The 10,918-nt window shown below is 41.6% G+C and overlaps 2 protein-coding genes across 2 annotated transcripts; both read right to left on the bottom strand.

Moving 5' to 3' along the window:
• Positions 1–1,190: 1,190 nt before the first annotated feature.
• Positions 1,191–2,006, bottom strand: LOC124266522 (diaminopimelate epimerase-like). The gene has a single exon (XM_046701317.1). It carries the CDS (start codon positions 2,004–2,006, stop codon positions 1,191–1,193), a length of 816 nt encoding a protein of 271 aa, XP_046557273.1.
• Positions 2,007–3,005: 999 nt separating this feature from the next.
• On the bottom strand, positions 3,006–3,950 carry LOC124266505 (diaminopimelate epimerase-like). Its single transcript, XM_046701300.1, has one exon. The coding sequence runs from the start codon at positions 3,946–3,948 to the stop codon at positions 3,118–3,120; it is 831 nt and encodes a 276-aa protein (XP_046557256.1). The 5' UTR covers positions 3,949–3,950; the 3' UTR covers positions 3,006–3,117.
• Between the last annotated feature and the right edge of the window lie 6,968 nt (positions 3,951–10,918).

Genomic DNA, 10,918 nt, shown 5'->3' with positions numbered 1-10,918 from the left:
GTTTTCGATCAGCTTACAAATCACTCCACATGAACCTAGACACAACAAGCCTCGTGTTCGATCCAAGATGGCGGAAAATGAAAATGGTAAAAATGCAAACATACGTTCTCAGGCGCGATTACGTTATATGACGTCCGCCTTTGAATACAGACATTAACTAACCCACAAAACTACATCCTGTTTTTATTATCATTCTTGGATAAAATACTGAACATGTTATAACACGTGGAAGCTTTATGAATGACAGTATCTACCAGGTCATACAGAGTATGCATTCATTTGGAAAGATAACACACAATGTGCTCTACGTTAAAGAAAATATATATATTAGATTAAGTATAATATTAGATTAATAGATCCATCTCTAACTGACCCCTTATATCAGTTCATTAGAGTCATTTATTCACGTAATCCCGAATTCCTTACAACTGACTGTGTGGTATATCCAAGTTCGTTACAGTCATCTATTCACTTGATCCGATCATTACAACCCACTGTGTGGTATATCCAAGTTCGTTACAGTCATCTATTCACTTGATCCGATCATTACAACCCATATCCAAGTTCGTTGCAGTCATCTATTCACTTGATCCGAGTTCATTACAACCCAATGTGTCCAAGTTCGTTGCAGTCATCTATTCACTTGATCCGAGTTCATTACAACCCACTGTGTGGTATATCCAAGTTCGTTACAGTCATCTATTCACTTGATCCGATCATTACAACCCACTGTGTGGTATATCCAAGTTCGTTACAGTCATCTATTCACTTGATCCGATCATTACAACCCAATGTGTGGTATATCCAAGTTCGTTGCAGTCATCTATTCACTTGATCCGATCATTACAGCCGACTGTGTGGTATATCCGCGTTCGTTACAGTCATCTATTCACTTGATCCGATCATTACAATCCAATGTGTGGTATGTCCAAGTTCGTTGCAGTCATCTATTCACTTGATCGGATCATTACAACCGACTGTGTGGTATATCCAAGTTCGTTACAGTCATCTATTCACTTGATTCGATCATTACAGCCGACTGTGTCGTATATCCGCGTTCATTAAAACCCACTATTCGCTACATCTTTATCCATTGCAGTTGATTTTAATTTTCATTTTATCCGACATCATTGTTATTCGCGATATACGGACTTAAACTATAAAGGACACTGGAGAAAGCGTCTAACGCTTCAGAAATAGTAAGTCCCATCAAAGACGTGTTCCACGTCTCCTGTCAGTTCAATGTTAGTGAAGATGTCTTCATCGACATCAAAAGTCACCGTCAGAGGCCCGCCTTCCATGTAGGTTTCATACAACCTTTGACCTATGTTGTCGACGTGACCTTGAGGGGTAACGCGATGTAACTGCGCAATTAACGCAATAGCTACGGAAACTGTGCCACACGATGGAACCTCCTCGTCTATCCGCCGATCATACATTCTACACACCATCTTACCATCTGTGCTTTTATCCACAAACGTGACATTAGCTCCCCCTATGCCTTCATATTTGCCATATCGAAGTTGTCTCCCTTCGCCAACGACGTCATATCCGGTTATAGAATCAACGTAGCGGACGTGATGAGGAGCCCCCGTATCAACAAAGAAGTTGTCGTTATCCAGTTTCTTTATGTCCTCAAACCGTCGATCCTTAAATCCGAGGACACACTTGCGTTTCGAGACGACCCGACCGGTATGGACTCCGTCGTAGGCTTCAAACGTAAACGTCTTATCTTCCACTAGTCCAAGACTCTGGGCAAACGCCAAGGTACAGCGACATCCGTTCCCACACAGAGCACCAGCTGTACCATCATTGTCGTAAAAGGTGAGGGCAAAGGAGTGCTCCTTGCTGGATTCCACCATGATCAGTCCGTCCGCCCCCACCCCGTACCGCCGGCTACACATGAGACGCCGCTGGGTGAGGGACAGGGAGACTGACCCTCGGGTGTTGTCTATGATAACGAAGTCATTGCCAAGGCCGTGGTATTTGGAAAATGGTATCCGCATGGTGAGAGCCCCCGTTTAGGATGTATCTGAAAATAGACGACCGTGGTTTTTGTTCAGTTATCTCTCATGTGCTTCATGGGCCATGTGCACGGGTTAACCTTTTTTATTATATGATCCTGGGACCGTTCAGGTGAAACGTCTTTGCGGGTTGTTGAAACGTGAAAATCCCTCAACAGCTATTATCTGTATATGTGTGCATAGTCCGGGCATAAAGCGGCAATACAAAACCGACAAGCTCAACCAGATCCTTTGCCGAGTACAGGAAGCCAATAAGACCAACCCTAGTTCCACGCAAAAAGTCACCCGCTTGAAATGCCTGTGGTCACGTCAAGCATAAGTCATGTTAATAAATACGGCAATAAATATTTATATATATGGTTACTTTTAACACACTACAGCGTCACAGCAGGTTTAATCAGTTGTACGTGTGTCTTGCTGGGCTCCGTTTCACAAAGCTATCGTAGGGCTACGACTGTTTTTTATCGTAGCGCTACCTCATATACTGAACCATAGATTTACGACAGGCGGGTTTATCGAGGTGGTAAGTGTGGTTCAATATGACCTCCACCATAACACGATAGCTGGATCGCTGATTAAAGCATCTTTCTAGACATGCAGTGGTGCAGTTTTAGAAGTGTGGTGTGGTACTAGCTTAAAATCCCATGCTGGAATCACGCAATGCACAGAAACTGATTCCCCTCAACTTTAGAAACAGTAAAATCGATCGGCACTAAAGCTTGCTATAGATTTCATACTGCCTCCTACGGTATACAACATAATGCACTCACACACCCTACCTGGTAGTAAAATGGATACGTAATAGTGTTTGATTGATATTTTAGTGAGCAACAAGAAAGTTCAGAATCTTAACAATGGTGTAAGAATCTACACCAGCACGTCACATCATAATACCATGACGAGTTCGTCATCCACAAAGTATCTTATCTATCTTATACACAATAGTATTGATGAGTATAATGGATATAAACAAGATTTTTCTTCATTGTTTTCCGATTTTTTTATTGCTCACAGGTGAACCTATGACGAGATAATTACATGTATTAGTATATTACGATGTTATATTCACGTGAGATTTATATTGTTTCTTGCCTTAGGGTAAATAAAACACACCATCAAATACATGAACAGCTTCACCTATCAACATGATGTTGGTGAAAACGTCTCTGCAGATGTCGTACTTTATTGTCAATATTCCCCGACCCATCGTGATATCACAAGACGATTTAAGATGCTGATCACGGCAACCATCTTGTGACCGGATGTGACGTAGGGCCATTACCAAGGCAACTGCAGTAGCCCCAGTCCCACAAGCCTCGGTTTCATCCTCCACGCCCCTCTCGTATGTTCTTACACAAACAGCTCCCTCCTTTATTTCAACAAAATTTACATTGGCTCCATTCACATCACCATATTTTCCATACCGCAGTTGTCTCCCCTCTTTCATGACGTCACATTTATCCAAAGAATCAACAAAACGCACATGATGAGGGGACCCTGTATCCAGGAAGTAGTTTTCTCTATCCAGTTCCTCGATGTCGTCAAATCTCCGATCTTTCATGCTGACACAATACTTATCATCCACTGGCAAATACTGACCGTAGTGGACACCGTCGTAAGCATTAAACGTGATCCGTATATCGCCAATCAGTCCCTTTCTGCGAGCGAAGCCCAGTCCACACCGTGAGCCGTTACCACACAGTGACCCCACCTCACCGTCACTGTTGAAATAGTGAAGGTCAAAGGCGTGGTCCTTGCTGTATCCCAGTATGATCAGACCGTCCGCCCCCACCCCGTACCTTCGGTCACACATGGAACGTCGCTGGATGGGAGAGAGTGTGACGGACCCTTGGGTGTTGTCTAGAAGCACGAAGTCATTGCCCAGCCCGTGGTACTTGGAAAACGACAGTCGTACAGCCGCCATGTTTGTTGTGAGCTGATATCGACACCTGTACTGGCCGACAGCATCTAAACTGGTTATGCTGAAGGATCGGGTTTCGATTTAACTATATACTCCTAAAATAGAAACGCATACGCGATAGTAATATACGCATATGAAACACTGTAAAAATTATTTCAATATGTTTTTGCATATAAAGAGGCAAAAACGTAAAAATCCCCAACCCCACAAGTTGGCTACAACCCTAAATAAATTCAGAGTTGGTCCCCGGCCACCTGACAGGATATTTATAAATCAATTGTATAGTCCGTTTGGCTCAAAAGCGGACCGATGAATTGCAATCTAACTCGAAAACTAATAAACATAAAATACTCAATGAAACACTGATCATAATCAAAACGTCAGACCAACTGATACATAATGTCATTGTTCACACACTACAGCGTCACAGCAGGTTTACGTGTGTCTTGCTGGGCTCCGTTTCACAAAGCTATCGTAGGGCTACGACTGTTTTTTATCGTAGCGCTACCTCATATACTGAACCATAGATTTACGACAGGCGGGTTTATCGAGGTGGTAAATGTGGTTCAATATGACCTCCACTATAACACGATAGCTGGATCGCTGATTAAAGCATCTTTCCAGACATGCAGTGGTGCAGTTTTAGAAGTGTGGTGTGGTACTGGCTTAAATCCCATGCTGGAATCACGCAATGCACAGAAACTGATTACACTCAACTTTAGAAACAGTAAAATCGATCGATCGATGAGTGCAAGTAAATTGCTCCCAAATTCAATTCCTATTTTTTGTTTATGTTTCAATCAGAGTGAAACATGTTACCTTTACCATTCTTATATGTGGAATTTGTTTTCCACAGCATATATAACCACAAGTTATTTTTTCGTATTATATGTAAATATTGTGTGATGCTTAATTCATATTCATGCATATTCTTAAAAAGGTGTTCAAAATATGAGTGTCATTATATATTTACAGTTTAATGTTTCTAATCTAACTATTAAGGTTCGTGGATCAAATATAGAAAGTAGGAACACACATATAAGCTACATTTATAGAACCAAGGAGGCAACAGAGTAATGTGAAGCGGCATATTTTAATGTTAGGCGGAAGCCGATGAAATCAAATTATGTTTAAGCCCTTAAGTAGCGCATGCAGTGTCGTGTAAAACATCGGACAGGCTCCTTCTAGCTGAATGCTACAAATTGGTCTGTGCAAATTTGTTTAATTAATAAACGACCATGACTGAATTACCTCATGGAGAAATTTGGTTGACCAGTGATTATTGCTATAACTGACGTTTTAGCCGTGAACAGCTGCAATACACTGATGCCGCTTTAAGCAATATTCACTCATTCACTGAAGGTGATGTGACTGACCTACGGATAGGATGTCAGTATACACAAATGACGTGATGGTGAATATGCTGCCTGGTTAAGCGTGGACCTGTGAAGATCCGGGTTAGGACTGGTCTTCAGCAACACGTGCTTGTCGTGGTCAGGTTCGCTGACTTGGTTGGCATTTTATTGTATCCGAATTGTTTAGATCGATGTTCATGATGTCAATCACAGGATTGTTTGGTCCTGACTTGATTGTTTACAGACGTCGTCATATCTCTTAAATATAGTTGAGTGCAACAACATGCAACAAACAAACAGACAGACAGACAGACAAACAGACAGACAGACAAACAGACAGACACAGACAAACAGACAAACAGACAAACAAACAAACTGACAAACAAACTGACAGACAAACAAACAGACACACAGACAAACAAACAGACAGACAGACAAACAAACACGAGGAGTGGGTAAAAGAATAAGTGGGTGAGTAAATATCAGGGGACAGTTTGTACCAACGTGATGAGTGAATCCTAGCACTGACGACTATTTACAGACCTTTGTTAGAGAGCTAAGATCATTTACAGACCGTTGTTAGAGAGCTAAGATCATTTACAGACCGTTGTTAGAGAGCTAAGATCATTGCAGAGAGGTCGGTTCGGTTCACTATATTGTATTTTACGACTGCTTCAAACGGTACTGGGCCACTTGTCCGGAGGCAAATGTGTGTCGGACAACTTAACAAATTAACATGCCGTGTCAATAATAATATTATGGCGAACTGGGTTTGTGTCACCTGTAAGTGTTTATGTTTAATGTATATTTTTGGCATTTTTTTACCAAATGATCTGTTCCGAAGACACAATGAAACTTTTCAAGTGAAAGTGGTCAAATTAACATATGTTATATTTGGGAGGACACTTTCTCAATACAGATTCTTGTACTTTGTGTACTGGTGTACTGGTGTTTAGTTGCCTTGAGAATGTGGGTTCGAATCCCAGATGGGACCCAACCCTTAAAGTATTAGAATATGTAATATACTGAAATATAGTAATCACACCTATAACACATGTTACCAATATGTCAACAATTCGGCATGAATAATCGGAAATCAGCTTGATAGTTGAAGGCGTGACCTCTTTTGTGTATTATCCATTGTTTGAAGTGGTTGCTTTTCTTGATTCCCACCTAACTTTGCATGTGTTGAGGTTGGAAGATGCGATGTAGATGAGAGGGGTGTAAGTCTTGGCGCAGGGTTTTGTATTATGTGTACAGCGCATCATGATCGCTACATGACCATAGAGCTGGAACATTGCTGACAGTCGTAACTACTTGCCTCCTTCCGTGACCTACAAGAAGACTCGTACCTGTATAGTACGCCATTATTGCCAAGAATCGTGACAAACCAATCAAATAGCGCGTAGCAAAACGCATTTCGAAGCATGAAAATGGCGGCACCGTCGAACTTGGAAACTTCTGTTAACTATGCAAAGCACAATTTGAACATAAACTTTGAGCTAAAGGATCAGCAACTTTCAACACTGAAACATCTTTACGAAGGGAATGACTGTATAGCTGTTTTGCCCAAGGGATATGGGATATTCTAGGAGTATCCATGTTTGGAAATTCATAGTTATCTTTCCTTGGAAATAGTACTAGACTATTTTCATCTTCGTGTCTGTGGCCACGAGAGGGGTACGAGACGCCATCCGGCTTGCCGGAAAGACACGAGTGGTTACGAATGCATTGCTGAGTGTATCGTCAGCCTGGTTCCCTGGGTCTGATGCGCCTGCGCTAACGCTCCGTTAGCGCAGGCGCGACAGACCCAGGAAACCAGACTCAGTGTATCGTCAAACAACAAATCAACCAACCAACCTTTAATGTCACTCCTATTGACCAATCAGATTGCACCTCGCTTGTCACTTGCAATTGCAAATTCAAATTCTTCGTTCAAATTTTTAAAGAAGTTCAAAAATATATATCAAACTGCAAAAGGTTCAGTAATTGGATATAATGTTTATGATCTAAATAATTCATGTATTAATTGTATTGTATATATCCTTTTGTATATATGTTTCTATCCCTGTACATATAGTTTGTTTCACTTTTGCATGTAATCATTGTAAATAGGAGAGGGTTTCACTATGTTGGCATAACTTGTACCCAATCCATTCTCTTGAATAAATATGTTTGAATAAAAAAACTTGCAATTGCTTCAAACAAAGTGGTGATGTCAAGCGAAGACGATCTAATCGACAATAAGATTTATATTGCAATACAACTGTTCCAACATCATCAACACTTTGGCATCTTGGTTAAAACTGTGTGGTTACACCAAAACATCTTCTGAATATCTATCGACTCCCAGTTACACGTGCCCTCAAAGTTCTCAAATCGACCGAAATCTGCACATATGTCACCAATTTGTTTACGAACCGGAAGTCAATTTAGTTACGAATTGTTGACTTGACTAAACAGGCTAAACAGGCTAGCAAAAGACAGCTGGAATTAACTCAGTAGTTCGGAAGGGTGGAAACTTGTCTTGTTAAAATCAGCCAGTCGAGTCCCTAACCTCGGGAAGATGTAGCCCGAGTGGAAAAAGCCAACTTGGGCTCTGGCAAACCAGGATTCGAAAGTGTTAGCCCTTTAGCATTGACATATATATTTTTGGTAAATTTAAGCTAAAATTATGTTGAATTTGGTACCCCCCATATTTTTTATGAGTCGAACCAACAGACGTTCGTTCAGAATACATAACTGGTTGTCAGGTAATGCGTAGATGTGACATCACCAGCAGATGTGACGTCACCAGCGTCGCACACTGACGCCATCTTATCGGAGAGAAGAATAAATTGACGCTGGAACTAAATCACGCTGTTATCTGTTTTCAGCCATTTTGATGGCAACGACACCCTCTTCCAGGCGTGCAACAAAATCATGAAAAACATTCCAGTCTGATGACACATGGACAACTGGTTTACAAAATTAGAGTTCAGCTAACCGATCCTCTTTGAAAGAGCACGAAGAAATAAGGTTCCGTAATACCAGCGCATGCTGAAAAAGTTCGACATAAGTCCTGTCAGAATGGTGGACCTGAAAACAGCATATGATGTCATTCAAGCACCAATCACACCACACTCCGGCACAGCGATGACTTAACATAACATCACTGCCACAGGCTAATTTGCATATCACGTGACCGGACTTTTCTCTTGTTTGTAATCAAACGCGCATATTCATAATAAGAAGAGACTGGACTCACGAAAGCTTTTCGGCGCTCTCTTCATAATGTTTTACATTGTTACATATATATTCTTCCACAACTGCGACAGTAAAGTCTATGACAATACATATTTAGATATCAAACTGGCTGCATCGTTTGCTCTCCATCAGCTTCGATGACAGCACGTGGAGCCGTACAACCTATGTAAACAAAGGATCGCTACGCAAATCGAAATAGTGTTACATGTTTAAGGATATTTTCTCAATGAAACTAAACCATTCTATCAAAGATGTTTAATTAGTTGTGTAGACTCGTCAAAAATAAAAGAGTTGTGAAATATGTAAATTATATTGAATGGGCGGTGCAAGATGTGACGAATCGTCACATTTTTCTGGCCTGTGGCAGAGATACTATGCTGGCTTGCCGCATGGAACTCTGGGTAGGAGAGTGCAATCACACAGTTTTGCATTTTTTTGTCTAACACAGGAGTGAGTGAGTGAGTATTGTTTTACGCCGCTTTTAGCAACATTCCAGCAATATCACGGCGGGGCACACCAGAAATGGGCTTCACACCTTTTACCCATGTTGGGAATCGAACCCGAGTCTTCGGCGTGACGAGCGAACGCTTTAACCACTAGGCTACCCTAACGCCCCTCTAACACAGGACACGCCTTACCCAGTTGTCTGAGGGGCCGAAATTCGCTGTCAGAGTTGCGTCATTTAGGCGTGCAGTATCCCAGAGCCGTGTGATCGAATCCCGCTCGTTTTGATTATTGCTCTGTCAGCACTATTACATGATAGTAGGTTTCACCAAAGTAGCAAACATCTGAGCCCTGCATTTCTTCGGGATCTCCTCCCCAGAAAAACATACATGTCATGTTACAACTGAACATTGTTCATTGACGGTACACCAAACTCATTTACTGGGTTGCGTGTCGTTTGCAGATATATTAAAGTGTTTAATTGGTAACTTGGAATGGAATGGTATTCAGGTTTGGCAAATCTACCAAAATGTTCACTTTGTTGTGAATGTTGTTCCTCGTTTGACAGAAATAAATGCGTGTTTTGAGGCAAATAACATAGCTACCAGAGTAGCGTCAGATTTACGTGGTACTTTCGTTCAGAATGGTTACGAATACACAGCAACAATAACAGCGTGACATCATCATTATGATTTTATCAATAGATTTACTTGAATGCTTAACACAGGGGACACCAATAACAGCCTTCATATTGTTAGGAAGGAATCGAACCCAGGTCATCCGTGTAACGTACGAACGAAAGCTTTAACCAAAAAGTTTCCTGCAAAACAGAATAATCTTCGGTTGTAAAGAAAACATGAAAGTTGTGAGAAGTCTCGGGGTGGAGATGCGCTGATCCCGATATGGGCATCATTTGTTTAATGTGTTTCACGTTGCCACTAAATTCTAAACATGAGTCTGTCGGTCGGGAAAATAAAAACCCGAACCCGAATAAGATTAGAAGGGTCAGTCGGGGGATGAGAAACACAAAAAATATAAATGCTGCCCTATGTGCCTGTGATGCCGTTCGTGCAAGAGTTATTTCCCTTACACCAACGGGCGGTGTGTCTGTGAAGGAGTACGACAGCGGATCTACTCAGTTGCGACCCTTTGATCATGGGCGTTAAGTTGGATGAAAAGACGGAGAAAAAACCCATCAGCTCGTATCCTGCAAATTTCGGTTCGCACGATAAAATTCGATGTACTTTGGCGCCGAGATTCTAGATATCTAGATATCCGGAAAGATGCAGATCTGATATGGCGTTTATTATAAGTGTTTTCGCATGTTGTTATAGGGAAATATTATTTGTTTACAGTCGTTTATTTTAAGATGTTTGGTGTCTTGTGAATCACCGCTATCAAGAGGTTTTAGGTATGTCACAGTATGGAATCTTACTGAAGGAGTGGGGTAGCGGGGTAGCCCAATGGTTAAAGCGTTCGCTCGTCACGCCGAAGGCACGGGTTCGATTCCCCACATGAGTACAATATACGAAGCCCATTTCTGGTGTCCTCCGCTGTGGTATTGCTGGGATATTGCTAAAGGCGCCTAAAACTATATTCACTCACTCAGTCACTAATGGAGGAGTATTGAATTCCGGGTAGGCTTTGGGTCCGAGACACCTATGCCGGTCTGGTTCAATGGATCAGGTTATCAGACTCGGCTGATTATGAATTATCGAGCCCCGAGTGGATCGTTGCTCCTAATACCGATCACTGGATTATCTGCTCAATACTCGATTATTAACAGTACGTAGCTGTTAATAAAGATGTTTGCGGCGTTGAATACCATGCAAGCACGCGCCCTTGACACTTAGTAGAGGAGAAAAATCCCGCAGTGATTCCAGTGTTATGCATTTCTTATTTTTAATATAACCAACGGTAATGGTGGA

The sequence above is a fragment of the Haliotis rubra genome, unplaced genomic scaffold, assembly GCF_003918875.1.
Source record: "Haliotis rubra isolate DU_JTF1 unplaced genomic scaffold, ASM391887v1 Scf126, whole genome shotgun sequence".
NCBI classification, from domain to species: domain Eukaryota; kingdom Metazoa; phylum Mollusca; class Gastropoda; order Lepetellida; family Haliotidae; genus Haliotis; species Haliotis rubra.
Note: the sequence above shows the minus strand (reverse complement) of the source record. Positions and strands in the feature narration are given on the sequence as shown.